The sequence below is a fragment of the Coenobita brevimanus genome, chromosome 101 (genome assembly GCF_032717465.1).
Source record: "Coenobita brevimanus isolate Jiangsu-jjx chromosome 101, ASM3271746v2, whole genome shotgun sequence".
NCBI lineage: Eukaryota > Metazoa > Arthropoda > Malacostraca > Decapoda > Coenobitidae > Coenobita > Coenobita brevimanus.
Window position 1 is genome coordinate 42,206,107 of NC_137054.1, and position 21,712 is coordinate 42,227,818.

General features: G+C 43.8%; 1 protein-coding gene across 1 annotated transcript in view; it reads left to right on the top strand.

The window, feature by feature from the left end:
* Positions 1–21,712, top strand: part of LOC145414913 (mannose-6-phosphate isomerase-like) — a 273,834-nt gene that overhangs the window by 10,783 nt on the left and 241,339 nt on the right. Inside the window, exon 2 of the mRNA XM_080284329.1 lies at positions 549–697. Coding sequence (XP_080140455.1) covers positions 549–697 — 149 coding nt within the window. The remainder of the gene's footprint in view (positions 1–548; positions 698–21,712) is intronic.

The window sequence follows — 21,712 nt, forward strand, 5'->3', positions numbered from 1 at the left end:
AATAACAAAGTGTTTTAACCCAAATATGAGCAATAACGGGAGGAGTGCAGATTTTTATCTAGCACTAATAACAAAAACCACTTTAAACAAGGGCGTGATAACCAAAGGATGACCATACTGTTGCTTCAAATAAGACATTCTTCAGCGACACATAGTAAACAAACTATTTGAAATTTGGCACTCACGGGAATCTTGGTTGTGGACACAGCAGCTAATGAGCCACGGTTGTAGTGAAGAGGCTAAATTTAATTTTATGCATACACAATTTTTCCCATTATTTGCTGTTACATTGTATCCAGCATTGTATTAAGATTGTACAGTACTTATTGTTTCTTACCTAAATGGTTACAATAGACATTTTCCCTTACTGGGTACTGAATATGTATTTTATATAATGTACTACTCTACAGAAAAATTCTGAGATAGGTTGTGAAAATTCACTTATGTCAGACTTTTCCCTGTATTAGGCTGGGTGTTTCCCTATATTGCCCCAGTGTAGCGATATTTTATTATCCACATTAAGCATTGCCCTACTGCATACCATACAGGGTCTGGCGAAGCTCTCGTGGACTACATCAAGAGGCAGCCTGGAGTACTTGGCTTTCCTGTGATTGAGAAGTTTGGGGAACATCTGCCTTTCCTCTTCAAGGTACTCAGCGTCAACCAGGCCCTGTCCATACAAGCACACCCTACAAAGGTAAGTAGCCATCATGGTATCTTTTAATTCACATATACAGTAGCATCCATGCATCATATTGTCACACACCAAACTCATGAATATATAATTGCACCATGACATACGAATTTACTTCTGAGAGTTGGTTTGTAACACAAAAAGCTTGCAAGGCTAAATTCAGTAATATCCATGGTCAAGTGTACAGATGTCAAGTCTATGGTGAACCCAGGATGCCGCAAGTACAGGTAGCTTTAACCATTAATGCTATTATTATTAAACATGATATTATATACTGTATAATATTATATACTACATATGGAGAGAATGGATAATGAGCTATTGATGAAAAAGATAACTAGGTCTGATGTGAGAGGTGTAAGGCTGAGAGGAAGACCACGAATAGGATGGATGGACAGTGTAAAGAGAGCACTGGATGTGAGAGGGATGTCTGTTGAGCTAGGAAAAGTGGCTGTGCGTGATAGAAATAAATGGAGAGAAATTCTGAATGAATAAATGATGATGCAGCCCTGAGGGGATTTTCTCCCGCATTTTGTCTGAGCAGCTGATCAAGTCAGGTGCGGGTAAGGGGATAGGTCTGTTATGATGTGGCAGGGGTAAACCAGCTCTGCTGTCGGGCCCTTCTGCAGATGTCACTGATTGCACTGTACAGTTGACCCTCATGTGGCGTGGTGCAATGAGGATCTGTCCCTTCTCCCCTTTGGGGCTAAAATGCGAATAAATATGTTTGAGTGGATGAGAAAATTGGGAATGTGTCATCCTGTCTCGGCTACCTCTCTTTCCTTGGGGGAAGCAGCTTAGGTATATAGATAGATAGATATGCTGTATTTTGTCGATATATGAAAAATGGCAATAAATGATTGTCAAGCCAGTACAGTGTGTGCGTGCATGTGCGTGTGTGTGTGTGTGTGTGTGTGTGTGTGTGTGTGTGTGTGTGTGTGTGTGTGTGTGTGTATTCTTACCTAATTGTATCGTCACAGGAATGAGTCAAGCTCGTACTGTCCCGTGTCTTAAACCATATTTAACGTACATATCCTCAAACTTATTTCATTCGGTAGTGCATTCCACTGATCAATTGTTCTATTTGGGAAAATAAATTTCCTTACGTCTTTATTGCCTCTCATTTTATGCAGTCTTTTGCAGTGTCCTCTTGCTGATGTATCCCCATAGGTTATATAATCATTCATCTCTGTTTTCTCTTTCCCTGATATGCATTTATATATCATAATCATGTTTCCTCTTTTCCTTCTTTCCTGTAGTGTAGGCAGATTCAGTTTTTCTAGTCTTTCTTCATAGCTTAGATCCCTTAAGCTTGGTACCCATCTTGCAGCGGCCCTTTTAACTTTTTCAATCTTATCTATTTGTTTTTTGAGATGAGGACTCCAGACTACTGATGCATGCTCCAAGGTTGATCTGATGAATGATGTTATTATCTTTTTTAGCATGTCTTCATTTATGTATGTGAATGCTATTCTCATATTTACAAGCAGTGCTTACATGTTCTGTACCTTCTCACTGATGTGGTCAGCCGGAGATAGTCTATTATTAATAATCACACCTAGGTCCTTCTCTCTTTCTGATGTAGGGTTTTTATTTCCTAACTTTTAATCCCAATCAGGTCTTTTTTCACTTTTACCAAGCTTGGATAGACAAGGATTATGGAAAGTATTAAGAATATATGGAGTGGATGGGAAGTTGTTGAATGCTGTGAAGAGTATGTATGATGGTGCCAAGGCTGCAGTGCGTGTGGATGGTGAACTGCGTGAATTTTTCTCTTTTAAGGTTGGGTTGAAGCAAGGATGTGTCATGTCTCCATGGTTGTTCAATCTGTACATGGATGGGGTAATAAAAGAGGTACAAGGTAGGGTAGTGGATGTTGGAGTGGCCCTGGTGAGAGAGGGTAGTGTTTGAAAACTCCCTGTACTGTTGTTTGCAGATGATACTGTGTTATTGAATGAAGGCGAAGAAGAGCTGCAAGGCTTGGTGGATGAGTTTGGGAGAGTGTGTAAGAAATGGAATCTAAAGGTGAATGTAGGGAAGAGTAAAGTGATGGTCTTTGAGAGAGGTGAAGTCAGTGAATGTACAGCGAGGTTGGATGGTGAGGAATTGGAAAATGTGAGTATGTTTAAGTACTTGGGTAGTGTGATGAGTAAGGATAGAGGTTTGGAGGGTGAAGTGCTTGAAAGGGTACAGCAGGGAAGAAAAGTTGCTGGTTCTTTGAAAGCAGTGATATGAAATAGGGAAGTGACCATGGAAGTGAAAAATTTACTACATGACAGTATTGTGATACCAACTCTAACGTATGGAAGTGAAGCTTAGACATTGTTGGAAGGACTCAAGTCAAGAGTGAGAGCAGTGGAAATGAGTTATTTAAGAGAAGCCTGTGGAGTCACATGGAGAGACCGACTGACAAATGAGGATATAAAGGAGCGTTGTTGTGTTGATGTGGATGTGATAGGAAGCGTTATGAGGAATACACTGAGGTGGTTTGGCCATGTGGAGAGGATGGAAGGTGAGAGACTCATGAGGAGAGTGTATGTGAGTGAGGTGGAGGGGAAGGGGGAGAAGGAGGGGGAGGCCGAGGATGAGATGGAGGGATGGAGTGGAGAGGTATATGAGAAAAGTGGATGTGAGTTGGGAGCAGGACAGTGAAATAGCGGAGAACAGGGCGACACGGAGGCGATTTGTTTGTGGCCACCCCATACGGGATTGAGGCATCTGGCAATAGATAGATGGATAGACCAAACTTGATTACATGACACTTGTCCACATAAAATTCCATTTGCCATATATTGCTCCATTCATGATGTTTATTTAATTCTTTTTGTAGCTCTTTACAAGAGTCTGCATTAGTAATTGACCTTTGTATTTTTAAATTAAAGTTATGGTGTTTGAGAGGAATGAAATCACAGAGTGTGCAGTGAGGTTGGATGATGAGGATATGGAGAATGTGAGTGCATTCAAGTACTTGGGTAGTGTGATGAGTAAGGATGGAACTTTGGGGGATGAAGTACGTGAAAGGGTACAGCAGGGAAGGAAGGTTGTTGATACACTGAAAGCAGTGATGAGAAATAGGGAGGTGAGTATGGAAGTTAAGAAGTCATTGCATGATGGTATTGTGATCCCTACCCTGACGTATGGAAGCGAGGCGTGAACCTTGCAAGAGGGGAACAAGTCAAGAGTGAGAGCAGTGGAAATGAGTTACTTGAGAGGAGCATGTGGAGTGACGTGGAGGGACAGGTTGACGAATGAAGAAGTGAAGGAACGTTGTGGGGTAGATGTGGATGTGGTTGAGGAGATTAGGAGAAATACACTGAGGTGGTTTGGACATGTGGAGAGAATGGAGAATGAAAGACTGACTAAGAGGGTGTATGTAGGTGAGGTGGAGGGAGGGAGAGGGAAGGGTAGACCGAGGATGAGATGGAGGGATGGAGTTGAGAGGTATATGAGGGAGGGGGGGGTGAGTTGGGGGGAGGGTAGTCAAATGGTGGGTGACAGAGTGACTTGGAGGCGTTTTGTCTGCGGCCACCCTTTGCGGGATTAGGGCGTCGGGCTATAGATAGATAGATTTTTACATCATCGGCAAACATATTTAGATAGCTTTCATTTCCAATGTTGCTATCTGTATCATTTATATACTGTACACTAAAAACATGATTGGTGCCGGCACTGAGCCCTGTGGAACTCCGCTAGTCACTTCTTCCCATGATGAGTAATTTCCCCGTAGTACTGTTTTCATTTCCCTTTTTTTTTTTTTAGAAAATCTTGCATCCAACAATACAGTTTGCCTTGGATTCCTCCTTGATGGTACAGTTTCCATAAAAGCCTTTGGTGCGGTACTCTGTCAAATGCTTTCTTAAAATCTAAATAGATACTGTCCACCCATCCTTCTCTTTTCTGTAATGTTTCTGTTACTCTGTCGTAGTAGCTCAACAGATTAGTAACACAAGATTTTCCTTTTCTGAGACCAAACTGTCTTTCTGTTATCATATTGTGTTCTTCTAGATGATTTACCCAAGATTTTCTTATCAGCTTTCCTAATGCTGTACCTTACTTACAACACTGGTTAGTGATACTGGTCGATAGTTGAGCGGATTTTGTCTATTACCTTTCTTGAATAAGGGAACAGTGTTTGCTTTCTTCCAAATATCAGGTAGTGTACCTTGTCCCAAGGATTCCACGAAAATTGATAATAATGGTTTACTTAACTCCTTTGCACATTCATGTAGCACCCAGCATGCAATTTCATCAGGACCATTTGCATTTCCTTTGTCTAATTTACTTAGCTCCTCCTGTATTTCTTTTTCTGATATTTGTATGTCTGGTAATATGTGTGGGCATGCATGTTCCATATCATCCCTCTCAAAATTATTTTCTTCTGTAAAAACTAATTAGAAATTCTTATTTAGTGCTTCACAAATATCTTTCTCTTGTGTACAGGTGATTCCCTCGTCCGTAATGGATTGTATTATATCTTTTACTTTGGTTTTGCTTCTGATGTAGCTGTAAAATAGCTTCGGTTGATCACTACTTTTATTTATGATATCCTCCTCAAACTGTTTTTAAGCTTCGCTCCTTATTCTTGTATAATCGTTTCTTGGCTGTTTATAGTTGTTATATGCCCTCTCACTATTGTGTCTTCTGTATCTATTCCACAACAAATCTCTTTTTTCTTTTGATTTTTTACATTCTGTATTGAACCATTTCTTTATTTTCTTTTCTACTTCTTTGTGCTGTGAAATGTACTTCTGGACTCCTATTTCATAACTCTCACAGAATTTTTTGTATATAGCATTTAAATCTTGTCCTCTAGGCTCATTTACCCAATCAGTTTCTAAGAAGTACTTTTTTAAGTCATGATAGTTTCCCTTTTTATAATTTAGGCTCTTTTTGTAACTTCCATTGCTGTGAACTATGCCATATGCAATCCTGAAGTTGCAATTTAGTACTGCATGGTCATTATTGCCAAATGGAGGGTGATGCATTAAATTGTCAATATTGTTTTCTTGCCTAGTAAATATAAGATCTAGCACTGAGAGTGCATCGAGTCCTCTTTTTCTGGTGCTTTCCCTTACATGTTGCGTTAGGAAAAACTCCTGCACGAGATCCAGGAGCTTTTGGTCCCAACAGGGTTCTTGGCTTATTATATCTAGAATACAGTATTCCAATTTATATTTGTATTAAAATCTCCAGTTAGTATAATTCATTCCAATTTCTCTTCAATTCTATGTAGTAATGCTCTTAAACTCTGAATTGTACTCTCTGCCAGATCCTCATATTCACCTCATTCCCATGTGTTTGATCTGGGTGGCATGTACAAATTTGCTACAATTACTTTCCCTTCAGATGTATTGATCTCTACTGCAATCCGTTCTACTTGTGAGGGTATATCTAGTTCTATTTCTTTGACTTTTAGATTTTTCTTCGTTAATATTGTAATTTCTCCTTCATTGTTTTAAGTTCCTATCTCTTCTCCACATATTGTATTCCTCTAAGTTTAGGATGTCATTTGATATCCTTGGTGTTAATTTTGTTTCAGTAAGGCATTTTATACGTGGTTCATTCTCTCTGATACAATCATTCATCTCTAATAATTTAGATACGATTCCATCCACATTTGAGTACATCAACTTGATCATCTTATTTACATACTTGTCATGACTTGGTTTTACTACCTTCCTCCATTTTATTCCCTCCTGTTTATGTACCACTTTCGAACCTGCAATCCTATTACTTTGTAAAAAAATGTATTTGTCTCCTCCTCTGATCTTCCCTCATTCTTTGTTTTTGCTTCCTTCCTCTTCTCTTTAGTAATTCCAGCTTTTCTTGAGTTAGACATTTTTTTATCCATACATTTTTGAAATCCTCTTTTTCCATGAGTTTCTTTGCATTTTTTAGTATCTCATCCACAGTGTTTACACTCTGGAAGATTACCTTTAGGGACCTTGACTTATTTCTCTCATATTTCCCTAACCTTTTGTGTTCCTCTATGTCTTTATTACAGATTTCCTCTGATACTTCCTTCAATATGCTCATTACCTTTGCCATCTCCTTTTTGTCTCTTGAGAGCTTGTTTCTTATTTTTTCCTCTTCTATACCAGTGATTTCTATAGATTTGTTGATGTCTACTGAATCTCTGACCAATTTAAGGTTGTTTTGGATTATTCTTTTCACTTCCTTTTTAATGCTTTTTTCTTCCACCCTTGTTTCTAAGTCTTTCTTTACTTTCACCATTTCAGCATATGTGGTGTCCACATCATTTTTGTAGCTTTGCATCACTTCATTCACCTGTGTTATCTTCTCCTCAGTATCACTGCTCTGATCTATCAGATTGCTTGCATGCCTAATTGTCTCTGTATCATTTCTGAACTCTTCCACAATACTCTCGTGGTTGACAACCGTACCTGCCATTTCACTAATTTTCTTCCTAAGTGAACCCACCTCTACTGTCAGCTCATCTTTTGTTGTGTCTTTCTTGTTGACTTCTTTTCCTAATTTTTCTATTTCTTCCTTCTGCCAGTGCAAATGTTTTTTAATTTCATCAATTTCATTCTAAAGAGCCATCTCTAATCTGCTTACTCATTCCACAAGTTTATTGTAAGTCTCCATTTCCACTAGTTCTTGTGTGTGTGTGTGTGTGTTTGTGTGTGTGTGTATATGATTAACTATAGTAGCAATGCACGACTCTGAGGTTGTCATTATCGTATCCTGGCAACTTGCCATTCAAAAGTGCATCCAATTTCATATCATATTATACACAAATCATATTATTATGCACTAGTATATTATACATGATTATTATTATACACAATCATATTACGGTATACACGAATCACGTCTCATATTATACATGAAATCTGACGCATTATTGAGGGGTAGGTTGACAGGGCACGATAATAACAACTTCAGAGTCGCGCGCTGCGGCTGTAGTTGTATATACCTAGTTGTGATATACAATACATTGTGATATACAATACAGGAAACGAGTCACTCTGGTGGGGTCCTGTCTCGTTTCTCAATAAGTCAAATTTTGCTTTGAACTCGTTTAAGTTTTTAGACTGGACGATCTCTTTGTCCAGGCTGTTCCACAGGTCTTTGCATCTGTACGGAAAACTGTATTTCTTGATATCCTTCAAACAACTTGGCTCTTTCATTTTTGTTCTGTGCCCTCTTGTTACTCTCCCATCCCATAAAAACAGATCTTCTCTGTCAGTTTTTTCTTCTCCCATCATGGCCCTGAACACTGCAATCATGTCGCCCCTCTCTCTCCTTTCATCTAAGGTAGGGAGATCTAGCTTTTCCAGCCGTTCCCTGTACGATAGATCTGCCAGGCTAGGGACCATCTTGGTTGCTGTTCTTTGTACAGTATTCTCTCGATCTTGTTTATATCTTTCATTTTATGTGGGGACCACATTACTCCCACATATTCCAACCTGGGGCAGATCAGAGTCACTATTAATTTTTTCATCATCTTCTCGTCCGTGTTTTAAAATGCCACTCTTATGTTACCCAAGATCTTATATGTCTCTCTATCTTGTTAATCCGTTTTTCGTATGATAACCTGGACCAGCAGTCCCATTTCCTTCTCTTCTCACATTTTGTGATTGGTTCATTACCCATCAAATGATAACACAGATGTCTTAAGGCCAGATCAGCATGGACAGAAACCTCGCATAGAGTTAAAAAGAAAAAAGCGACCATCCCAGTGCTAGACATACACAAACCATCAGCCACACTAGCTGCGATTCTGCCTTAAGAGGCTTTCAGGCATAATTGCATGGACATAGCAACACTCCACTGTCCAAATTTTTATTTTATTTATTTATTTATTTTATTTTTTGCATTGAATTTTGCTTTGAATTTCTTTCCCACATCCGGCTCCAATCATGAACCCTATCCAGGTCCTCCTGCAACATTTTGCAGTCTTCATCAGCATCTACCTTCCTCGTGATCATTGTATTGTCAGTGATCAGGCTTGCATAACTCTTCATTCCATCTACCATGATGTTTACGTAAATCAGGAACATTACAGGCACTAAAACCGAGCCCTGTGGGACTCCACTAGTTATTTCCCTCCATCCAGACATCCTGACCTTTATTACTGCCCTCATTTGCCTGTCTCTCAAGAAGTCTATCATCCACTCCAAGAGGCTCCCCTTCAGTCTTCCTATGTAGTCCAATTTCCACTTTAGTCACTTGTGGGATACCTTACCAGAGGCTTTCACTAGATCTAAATGCAGTAATCCTTCAATTATCCGAACATAATACAGCCAAAGGCATGTCCAGGTAGTGGCAACATCCGGATATGATCACTGTTCCCCTACCATACCCAGACCCTACCTATACCCACCTCCAACTTATAACTACAGTACAATCCCAGCTATCCGGTATCCAGACAAACGGAATACTCAGAACAACGGGAAAATTCAAGGGCTGGTAAAAATGTCAGTAAGTTATAACTGTGCGCCAATTTGAATGGACCGCCAAACCGCCGTTTGATCGTGTCACGCGAGGCTGGGTGAAGTCAGACAAAGCGAGGTGAAGACATTTCCGGCTAATGTAAATCCCTAGCAAATCCTCTTAACCACCCCTCCTCACCCCCTCTTTCCCCTACTTGAATTCAGTCATCCTCCACACCCTCCAAAAATCACCAGTCTGCGTTTTGCCACCAGACAGTAAACAAGCTCTCTTGCTATTGTGTTCCTCTGATAGACGGTAATTTGTACACTCCAAAATGCCTAAAGTGCAAACTAAACGTAAGCGTATCGTGCTTACCTTGAAACAGAAGCTGGACACATGCAACAGACTTGAAAAAGGCGAACATTATAAAACACTAATGGCTGAATATAAATGTTAATAGGAATGAAAGTTTACTTTGTTGGAAGAAAAATAAATAAATAATATGCCTGCATTTCATACGTACATCATTTATTTTATTTTCTGCAAAACAGCTGAGTGGCGGGTGAGGGGTGGAGTGATGGAGGTCAGGTGGGGAAGAAGAAGAACAGTCAGAAACGTAAACAACACTCACATGGGGCACAGGTGTCGTGATAATTCTACAGTGCAGTCTTAACACATCATCAGTTCACTAATAAATGTTCAAGCTTTTATTTCTTTATTTTATTTTTCAATTTTTATGAGTACAGTACATATAATGAATGCAGTAATTCGGTAAACAATGGACTGGTGCAATTTGCAGTACTGCAAATTTGCTAGACATTGCACGCACGTCCGTTATGACCATGGTGTGTGTTTACAAGGCAGTTTTTCAGGTGGAATCTCTTAGTGTAACCCCTAATGTGACTGGTGAGTACCTGAACTGTATTTACTGCTGTGATAGCCTTTGTATAGATTTGACTTGAAAATCAGAAATACGGGAAAAATCTGTAACCGGGAAGGTAAATTCCCCAAGCCACCCGGTTAACTGGGATTGTACTGTAATTTATTTGTACAGTACCTATGCTTAATTTGGCAGTGTTTTCCAGTCATTCAGGCATATTTAGACATCAAAACACACATAAGTGTATCAGAAGTAATGGTAAACACCAAGAAAACTATGCAGAAAAACCACTGAAAATAAAAAAACACCCTGCCTATGCACTACTGTATGTACAGTACCCTCTTTATTTTGGTAGTGTTTCTGGGTCATTCTGGCATATTCTGGCATCAGAACGTACATAGGAATATCCTAAATAATTTTCAACACAAAAAAAACATGAAAAAAACAAACAGAAAACCAAAAGACACCCTACCTAAACACTACTCTATGTACGGTACCCCTCCTTATTTTGGTAGTGTTTTCAGGTCATTCTGGCATATTTTGGCATCAAAACGTACATAGGAATATCCTGAATAATTTTCTACACCAAGAAAACCATGCAAAAAAAAAAACACTGAAAACCAAAAAAACACCCTACCTAAACACCACTGTATGTACAGTACCCCTCCTATTTTTGGCACTGTTTTTGGGTCATTCTGCCATATTGTGACCTCAAGACACACATAGGAATATCCTAAATAAATTTTAGCACCAAGGATACTACGAAAGAAACCTAAAGCTACCTGCCGAAAAACATTCAGTTGAGCTACTTACCACCCAGTGCACCACCACCAGGCTTCCTAATCCACCACCTCCACAGGTTGTCCCTTGTGGTCTAATGGCAAACACTAGCGCCTAACAGGGGTAAAAAAACTCGTCCTCGTCATGCCCAACCTGCTGGAGCTGGGAGATGACCAGTGTTGTGCAGTGCGGTGATGATCGTCTACCCACCTCAGGAGACTCCGAAGACAGCTGCAAACTTACGTCTGACGCAGACTCAACGGCTGTCGATGTGCTCGGTTGCAGGTCCGAAGGTCTATCTATCTATCTGTTGCCAGACGCCTCAGTCCTGTTTGGGGTGGCCACAAACAAATCGCCTCCACGTCGCCCTGTCCCCTGCCATTTCACTGCCCTGCTCGCAACTCACACCCCCCTCTCTCATATACCTCTCCACCCCATCCCTCCATCTCATCCTCGGCCTTCCCCTCCCTCTTCCCCCCTCCACCTCACTCACATACACTCTCATCGTCAGTCTTTCACCCTCCATCCTCTCCACATGGCCAAACCACCTCAGTGTGTTCCTCATAACGCTTCCTATCACATCCACATCCACAACACAACGCTCCTTTATATCCTCATTCGTCAGCCTGTCCCTCCATGTGACTCCACAGGTTCCTCTTAAATAACTCATTTCCACTGCTCTCACTCTTGACTTGTGTCCTTCCAACAACGTCCAAGCTTCACTTCCATACCAATACTGTCATGTAGTAACTTTTTCACTTCCATGCTCACTTCCCTGTTTCTGATCACTGCTTTCAAAGAACCAGCAACCTTTCTTCCCTGCTGTACCCTTTCAAGCACTTCATCCTCCAAACCTCCATCCTTACTCATCACACTACCCCAGTACTTAAACGTACTCACATTTTCCAGTTCCTCACCATCCAACCTTGCTGTACATTCACTGACTTCACCTCTCTCAAAGACCATCACTTTACTCTTCCCTACATTCACCTTTAGATTCCGTTTCTTACACACTCTCCCAAACTCATCCACCAAGCCTTGCAGCTCCCCTTCGTCTTCACTCAACAACACAGTATCATGTGCAAACAACAGTACAGGGAGTTTCCAAACACTATCCTCTCTCACCAGGGCCACTTCAGCATCTACTACCCTACCTTGTACCTCTTTTATTACCCCATCCATGAACAGATTGAACAACCATGGAGACATGACACATCCCTGTTTCAACCCAACCTCCAAAGAGAAAAATTCACTTAGTTCACTATCCACACGCACTGCAGCCTTAGCACATCATACATACTCTTCACAGTATTGAACAACTTTCCATCTACTCCATACATTCTTAATACTTTCCACAATCTTTGTCTATCCACCTTGTCATATGCTTTCTCCAAATCAATGAAAGCCGCATACAACTTCTTTCCCTTCTCTAGAAACTTTTCCACTAAAGATCTAAGAATGAATATCTGATCTACACAACCTCTTCCCTTCCTAAAGCCTCCCTGTTCTTCTCCAACTAATTCCACTGTTCTTTCTCTAACTCTGTCAATAAGTATCCTACCATACACTTTTCCTATTATACTAAGAAGACAAATGCCCCTATGATTACCACACACTTCTTTTTCCTCTTTTCTTTTGTACAAGGGAATATTTATACCTGACTTCCAATCCTCAGGGACTCTACCTTCCTCCCAGGCCAATTTGCACATCTTCCACATCCATTCTACTACTATCTCTCCCCCATGCTTCAGCATTTCACCACACACTCCATAAATTCCTGGGGCTTTTCCGAATTTAACTTTCTTCATTGCTTCCACAACTTCTGTCCTACTGATTTCTTCCTGTCTTCCCACCTCCCTCCTTCTCCCAGCCATTCCCCGAAGGTGAAGGCGGGAAACAAGCTGGTGGTAGTAGCGGTGGTAAGAATGGGCTGGCACTCATAGGGGTCGCAAGCTTGAAGAACGTGTTGATCCCGGTCTGATGGTAGGACCGACAATTCTGCCGGAAGATAACAGCATCCCAGACTGCTTTCAGCTCCATCGCTAGGTGGAGCGGCACCAACTCTCTGTCACAGTGTGGGTGCTTAGCATACTCCAGCACCCCATCCAGGTAACCACGGAGGACACTGAGATGAGGAACTGAAGGAGTTGCGGGGGCCTGTGAGTCAGGGTCCTCATCCTCGTCCTCATTGGTCCCCCTGTCCTCTTCCGTGCCTGCAGAGGCAGCAGTGGCAATCTCCTCATCAGACATGGTCTGGTAACCAGGATTGCCGCCATCGTCGTCCAATCAATCCTGCACGTCGTCGACGTCTGCCTGCTGTCCTGCCTGTCTAAGGTGACTGTGGAAATCATCCACGTCAGACCCCTCGAAGTCATGCTCGGCTTTGATTCCCTGCAGGAGACAAGACCAACCGCTTTCAAGGGTTTTGGTGGAGACTTCTTTCCACGTGTTCGCCCAGTTGAACACGGCAGACTTCAGGTCATAATGCTAAAGATTCTGCAAGGTCTGTTCCCCACGTGTGTCCTCCACCGCATCCTCATCTTCCAGCACCACCATCACTTCATTCAGGAACCTCCGGTGGTACAGTCTCTTGGCAGCCACGATAACACCCTGGTCCATTGGTTGAATCAGAACAGTTGTATTATATGGCAGAAACATGCACCTAATCCGCCCATCAAAAGCAACCAAATCCTTCTCAGACTGATGCGCAGGAGCATTGTCCAGGAGCAGGAGTGCCTTCACCTTGTCGTGAGCGATTCCAAGGACCTCTGTTTGATAACGGATAACCTCCTTGACGAAATGTCCGTGGAACCAATCTCTGAAGATCTTAGTGGTACACCAGTTCACAGAATGCTACCACACAACAGGCAGGCTATCCATCAACCCACAGAGCCAACGTGGTTGTTGTGCATGCCCAGCAACAATGGGTTAGAGGCGGTACGTCCCGTTAGCATTGGCACAGCACAAAACAGAGATGTTGTTTGTACATCTTCCGACCAGGCACAAACATCTCCCTTTCCTCAGCCAGGGTGTGAGTGGGCAAGGAGCAGTAGAACTAACCAGTTTTGTCAGCGTTATAGACTTGACCAAGGGCAAGGCCTTCATCCCTGATCAGGTGCTGCACTTTCTGATGAAATGAGTTTATTTCTTTTGCTCCTGCATCCAAGGCTTCACCTTGTGCCTTACGCCCAGTAAGTCTATGGCGTAGCTTGAACCGAAAGAGCCATCCCTCGGACACCTTGAAGACCTGCACGTTGTGCAGGCATGCAAACTTCTCAGCAGAAGTCTTCATCTCGATCCCACGCACTAGCACACCAGCACCATGTTGCTGACAAAACCACATCAAAGTCAAATGGTCAATAATGGCCTGCCAGGCCTGGACCATTACCTTCCTGTCGCCGCGACGTGTGCTTTCGCCAAAGTCCTGTTCGTACTGCATAAGCTTGTCGCATGACTTTTGATTTCAAACAGTGTTGAATGGGCTGGATCATATTCACGAAGAATGCGTTCAGCAGTCCAGAACGCGTCAACCTTACCCAGTATCTAACGCTTCTTCTCCAGATTCAGAATCTTCCTCTTCTGCATCTCAGGTGGTGGTAGGGTCATCACCATACACACAAGAATACAGCAGAGCAGGGCCACAACCTGAAGAAGGTAGGGAACCACCACAAATGCACCCACAGTCACAGACATCGTTGTAAGCAAGGCCACTCATGAGGGGCAGAAAGGCTGGAACTGAGGTGTGGGCTTCTGTTCACCGGCAAGCAATACAATACAGCACTACCATATTGCACCCAACAGTTGCTTTCGAGCACAGAGGAAGCCACACACAGCAAACCGGCATTTGTCTATAAGGTTCGCTTCCGTTTGCCCAGGCAAGGGTTAGTACGTGACAACAACAGCGGATGACCAGCAGATCACCGCCTCAGGTAGTGTATGACTAACGCGGCCTGCCAGGTGACTCTGACCATTCGGTAGGGAAGCGGACAGGCAGGCATGATGGGGGTTACTGCATTAATCCCAGAGGCTGGTGAACTCCTTCCATTTGGTGTAGGGCTGGACGGGCAGTTTTACCGTACATTTACTTTTGGGTTGTGGTGTGTGTTACACGCACGGTGGCTGCCGGTACCCCTCAACCAGGAACAACGCTCGCCTCCTTCATTCAAAAATAACCATAGAATATTCTCAGAGATATGCTCAGTGTCTTTCCCAGGCAAAATTACATAGGATATCTTTACCTAACCTTACCAGACCTAACCTTTCCCAATAGGGCTGCTTGGCTAAGGTGGCTGACTGTGGTATTGATACGAATACCCATTCCGAATGGAAGTGTATTGTACAGTACAGTACAGTATTGTACTGTACATACTGTACAGACATATAGTACTGTACTGTACTATCATATACAGTACATTGGTACAGAAATTACTGCATTGGTACTCTTATTGTAATCATAGCATGTGAAGGAATCTCTGTCCGTGTGTGTGTGGTGCGTGTGTGTGTCTCCTGGTGGCCGTGTGATATTCGACCTTCGCTGGAGAAGCGGACGGGCACTGTCATCGAACATGCACTCGTTGCTTGAGGTCTGTGTTACACATGCGGTGGCCACCTGTATCCCTCAGCCAGGAACCACACTTGCCTCGTCCTTTCAAAAATAACCATAGGATTTTCTTAAAAATATGCTCATTATGTTTCTCAGGCAAAATTACATAGGTTCACTGTATTTTACCTTACCAAACCTAACCTATCCCAATATGGCTGCTTGGCAAAGGTGGGTGACTATGGCATTGGAACGAATACCCATACCAAGTGGAAGTGTATTGTACAGTATTGTACTGTACATACACACATACAGTACTGTACTGTGTACAGTACAGTACTGTAGTAGTATCATATGCATTGGTACAGATTACTGTACTTTACTGATATTGTACCCAGCATGGGAAGGTCTCTCTCTCTGTCTGTCTGTCTCTCTCTCTCTCTCTTTTTGTGTGGTGCAGGTGCCTCCTGGTGGCCGCACAGTTTTTGACCTTCGGTAGAGAGGTGGATGGGCGCTGTCACCAAATATACTCGTGGCTTGTGGTCTCTGTTCAGTGGTGGTGACGGGCGCTGTTACCAAACGTACTCGTGGCTTGTGGTCTCTGTTCGATGGTGGTGACGGTTGGACAAGACTTAGCCCTGTGGCCACGCGACTTTCGATGTTTGGTGGAGAGGCGAACATGTACTCGTGGCTTGTGATTTGTGTTACACGCACGGTGGCAGTGAGGAAAGAGCTAGCCCGGTGGCCACACAATATAAGACATTGGGTGGGGATGCGTATGGAAGTTTTGACACCACTTGCGTTTTACAGTCGTATTGCTTAGGTGCTGGAGGTTCATTGGGAGTGATCAGACAAGCGTGCAACTTTGACCATTCAGTACAGGGGCGGACAAACATTTTAGCTCTAGTTTTGGGTTACAAACTTCTTCCCACTCACGGCTCGAGCCCAGCGGCAATGATACCAAATGTTTGGACATGTCGGCTGGCCAGCCGAAGTTCTCGAGCACTTTTACGTCCAGATAATAGCAAGTAAATTCAGATAATGGTTTAGTAGAGCCAAGGCCCAGCATCCGGATACCAAACACGTCCGTATAACAAACATCTGGATCATTGAGGGATATATATATACACAGTGATCCTGGTCCCTGGCTGAGGGATACAGGTGACCACCGCGCGTGTAACACAGACCACATCCCACGAGTACATGTTCGGTGACAGCACCCGTCTGCCTCTCTATCGAAGGTCGAAAATCGCACTGCCACCAGGACACACACACACCACACACACAAAGAGAGAGATTTCTTCACACGCTGTAGTTACAATAAGAGTACCAGTACAGTAATTTCTGTACCAATGTATATGATAGTACAGTACTGTACTGTACACAGTACAGTACTATATGTCTGTACAGTATGTACAGTTCAGTACTGTACTGTACTGTACAATACACTGCCATTCGGTATGGGTATTCGTTTCAATACCACAGTCAGCCACCTTAGCCAAGCAGCGCTATTGGGAAAGGTTAGGTTTGGTAAGGTTAAAGATATCCTATGTAATTTTGCCTGGGAAAGACATTGAGCATATTTTCGAGAAAATACTATAGTTATTTTTGAACAGAGGAGGCGAGCGTTGTTCCTGGCTGAGGGGTATCAGTAGCCACCGCACATGTAACACAGACACAACCCAACAGTACACGTACGGTAAAACCGCCCGTCTGGCCCTACACCAAATGATGGGAGTTCCCTGGACTCCAGGATTAGTGTGGAAACCCCCCCTCATGCCTGCCTGTCCACTTCCCTACCAAGTCATAGTTGCCTGGCAGGCTGCATTAGTCATACACTGCCTGAGGTGATATTCTGCTGGTCATCCGCTGTTGTTGTCACATACTAACCCTTGCCAGGGCAAATGGAAGTGAACCTTATAGACAGATGTCATTTTGCTGTGTGTGGCTTCCCCTGTGCTCAAAAGCAACCATTGGGTGCAATATGGCTGTGCTGTACTGTAATGATTGCAGGCGAACAGAAGCCCACACCTCAGTTCCCGCCTTTCTGCTCCTCATGAGTGGTTCTGCTTCCATTGATGGCTGAGACTGTGGTTGCTTTTGCACTGGTTCCCTACCTTCTTCAGGTTGTGGCTCTGCTCTGCCATATTCTTGTGTGTGTGGTGATGGCCTTACCACCACCTGAGAGGAGGAAGAGGAAGGTTCTGAGTTTGGAGAAGAGCGTGTGATATTAGGCAAAGTTGATGCGGGCTTGACCACAAGATGCATTCTTTGTGAACATGATCTAGCCTGGTCAACATTGTTTGATATCATGAAGTCACACAACAAGCTTACGCAGTACAAACAGGACTTCGGCGAAAGCACACATCACGGTGACAGAAAGGTAATGGCCCAGGCCTAGCACACCATTATCGACCAGTCAACTTTGATGTGGTTTCATCAGTGACATGGTGCCGGTTTGCTAGTGCATGGGACCGAGGTGAAGGCTGCTGCTGAGAAGGTTGCACACTTGCACAAAGTGCAGGACTTCAAGGCGTCCAAGGGATGGCTCTTTCAGTGCAAGATGCACCATAGATTTACTGGGAGCAAGGCATACAGCGAGGCCTTGCACGCAGCAGCAGAAGAAGTAGACCTATTTCGCCAGAAAGTGCGGCACCTGATCAAGGACAGGGCCTTGCCCTCGGTCAAGTCTATAGCACTGATGAAACTGGTCTGTTCTTCCTCTCCTTGCCCACTCACACCCTGGCTGAGGAAAGGGAGAAGTCTGTGCCTGATCGAAAGTAGTCCAAAGTTTAGTAGCCTCTGTTTTGTGCTGTGCCAGTGCTAACGGGATGCACCGCCTCTAACCCTGTTGTTGTTGGGCATGCAAAAAACCATGCCATCTCTGTGGGTTGATGGATAGCCTGCCTGTCGTGTGGTACCATTTAGTGAAGGCCTGGTGTACTACTAAGATCTTCAGAGATTTGTTCCACTGACATTTCATCAAGGAGGTTATCTGTTATCAAACAGAGGTCCTTGGAATCGTTCGCGACCAGGTGAAGGCACTCCTGCTCCTGGACAATGCTCCTGCACATCCATCTGAGGAGGTTTTGTTTGCTTTTGACGGATGGATCAGGTGCATGTTTCTGCCACATAATACAACTGCTCTGATTCAACCAATGAACCAATGTGTTACTGTGGCTGCCAAGAGACTGTACCGCTGGAGGTTCCTGAACGAGGTGATGGTGGTGCTGAAGGATGAGGACACGGTGGAGGACACACATGGGGAACAGACCTTGCAGAATCTTTGGCGTTACGACCTGAAGTCTGCTGTGTTCAACTGGGCGAACGCGTGGAAGGAAGTCTTCGTCATAACCCTTGTAAGTGGTTGGTCTCATCTCCTGCAGGGAATCGATGCCGAGGCAACTTTGAAGGGTTTGACGTGGATGATTTCTACAGTCGCCTTAGACAAGCAACCGAGCATGTTGAGGATTTTCTGGATTGCTTGGATGACAATGGTGGCCAGCGATCCTGGTTGCTAAACCATGTCTGATGAGGAGATTGCCACTGCTGCCTCTGCGGACATGGAAGAGGACAGCAGGACTGACAAGGACGAGGATGAGGACCCTGACTCGCAGCCCTCCACAACTCCTTCAGTCCCTCATCTCAGTGTCTTCCATGGTTAAGTGTAGGGGGTGCTGGAATATGCTGAGCACCCACACTGTAACAGGGACTGGGTGCCGCTCCACCTGGCAATGGAGCTGCTGGCTGTCCAGGACACTGTTATCCTCCAGCAGAATCGTCAGTCCTATTGTCAGACCAGGATCGACTCATTCTTCAAGCCTGTGACCCCCATGAGTGCCAGCCCATTCTCACCACCACCACCACCACCACCAGCTCGTTTCCCACCTTCACCTTCAGACCCACAACCAAGCACGTCAACAGCCATTGAGTCTCCGTTATACGGAAGTTTGCAGCTATCTTCAGAGTCTCCTGAGGTGGGTCGGCCGCCATCACCGCACCGCTCATAACCGGTCATCACCCAGGTTGAGGATGATGAAGAGGAGTTTTTTTTACTTTTGGTCGGTGCTAGTGTTTGCCACTAGACCACATGGAACAACCTGCTGGAGGTGGCAGGTTACGAAGCCTGGCGGCAGTGCACTGGGTGGTAAGTACCCCAATCAAATGTTTTTCGGCAGGTAGCTTTAGGTTTCTTTCGTAGTTTTCTTGGTGCTGAAATTTATTTAGGATATTCCTATGTGTTATGAAGAGGTGGTTTGGCCATGTGGAGAGGATGGAGGGTGAAAGACTGACGAAGAGAGTGTATGTGAGTGAGGTGGAGGGGGGAAGAGGGAGGGGGAGGCCGAGGATGAGATGGAGGGTTGGGGTGGAGAGGTATATGAGAGAGGGGGGTGTGAGTTGGGAGCAGGGCAGTGAAATGGCGGGGGACAGGGCGACGTGGAGGCGATTTGTTTGTGGCCACTCCAAACGGGATTGAGGCATCTGGCAATAGATAGATAAATAGATAGACTGTGTGTGTTTTGAGGTCACAATATGGCAGGATGACTCGAAAACAGTGCCCAAAATAGAAGAGGTGCTGTACATAGAGTAATGTTTAGGTAGTGTGCTTTTTGGTTTTGATTTTTTTTTTTTCTTTTTGCATGGTTTTCTTGGTGTTGAAAATTATTAAGGATGATCCTAGGTGTGTTTTGATGTCTAAGTATGGCAGATTCACCTGAAAACAGTGCCAAAAATAGGAGGGGTACTGAACATACAGTGGTGTTTAGGTAGGGTGTTTTTTGGTTTTCAGTGTTTGTTTTGCATGGTTTTCTTGGTGTTGAAAAGTATTTAGGATATTCCTATGTATATTTTGATGCCAGAATCTGCCAGAATGACCTGGAAACACTACCAAAATGAGGAGGGGTACTGTACATAGAGTAGTGTTTAGGTAGGGTGTTTTTTGGTTTTCAGTGTTTTTTCTGCATGGTTTTCTTGGTGTTTACCATTACTTTTGATATGCCTATGTGCATTTTCATGTCTAAATATGCCTGAATGACTGGAAAACACTCCCTAACTAAGCATAGGTACTGTACAAATATGTTAGGTATAGGTTGGAGGTGGGTCTAGGTAGGGTCTGGGTGTGGTAGGGAAATAATGTTCATTATCCGGATGTTGCCACTACCCAGATATGCCTTTGGCTCTATTATATCTGGATAAATGAGGGATATATATCTATCCATCTATCTATCTATCGCCCGACGCCCTAATCCCACAAAGGGTGGCCGCAGACAAAATGCCTCCAAGTCGCTCTGTCACCCACCATTTGACTACCCTCCCCCCAGCTCACTCCCCCCTCCCTCATGTACCTCTCAACTCCATCCCTCCATCTCATCCTAAGTCTACCCCTCCCTCTCCCTCCCTCCACCTCACCTACATACACCCTCTTAGTCAGTCTTTCATTCTCCATTCTCTCCACATGTCCAAACCACCTCAGTGTATTTCTCCTAATCTTCTCAACCACATCCACATCAACCCCACAACGTTTCTTCACTTCTTCATTCGTCAACCTGTCCCTCCATGTCACTCCACATGCACCTCTCAACTTGTTCCCCTTTTGCAAGGTCCATGCCTCGCTTCCATACATCAGGGTAGGGATCACAATACTGTCATGCAGTGACTTCTTAACTTCCATACTCACCTCCCTATTTCTCATCACTGCTTTCAGTAAACCAACAACCTTCATTCTCTGATGTACCCTTTCACACACTTCATCCCCCAAAGTTCCATCCTTACTCATCACACTACCCAAGTACTTGAATGCCCTCACATTCTCCATATCCTCACCATCCAACCTCACTGCATTCTGTGACTTCATTCCTCTCAAACACCATAACTTTACTCTTGTTTCCTTTAACTTTCAGATTCCTCTTCCTACACACTGTCCCAAATTCATTCACTAAACCTTGCAACTCCCATTCATCTTCACCCAACAATAATGTATCATCAGCAAACAGCAACACCTGAATCTTCCAAATCTCACCCTCATTCATTAGAGCCACCCCCACATCCACTGCCCTACCTTGCACCTCCTTTACAACCCCATCTGTGTATATATCAAACAGCCATGGAGACATCACACAACCCTGTTTCAGTCCCACATTCAGATAAAAGAACTCACTCATCTCACCATCCACTCGCACAATAGCCCTAGCTCCTTCATACATACTCTTCACAGCACTCAACAATTTCCCTTCCACTCCATATATTCTTAATACCTTCCACATACCTTGCCTATCTGTTCTGTCATAAGCTTTCTCCAAGTCCATGAAGGCAGCATACACTTTCCTTCGCTTCTCTAGATACTTCTCCACTAAACATCTTAGAACAAATATCTGATCTACACACCCTTTTCCCTTCCTAAATTCCTCTTGTTCTTCTC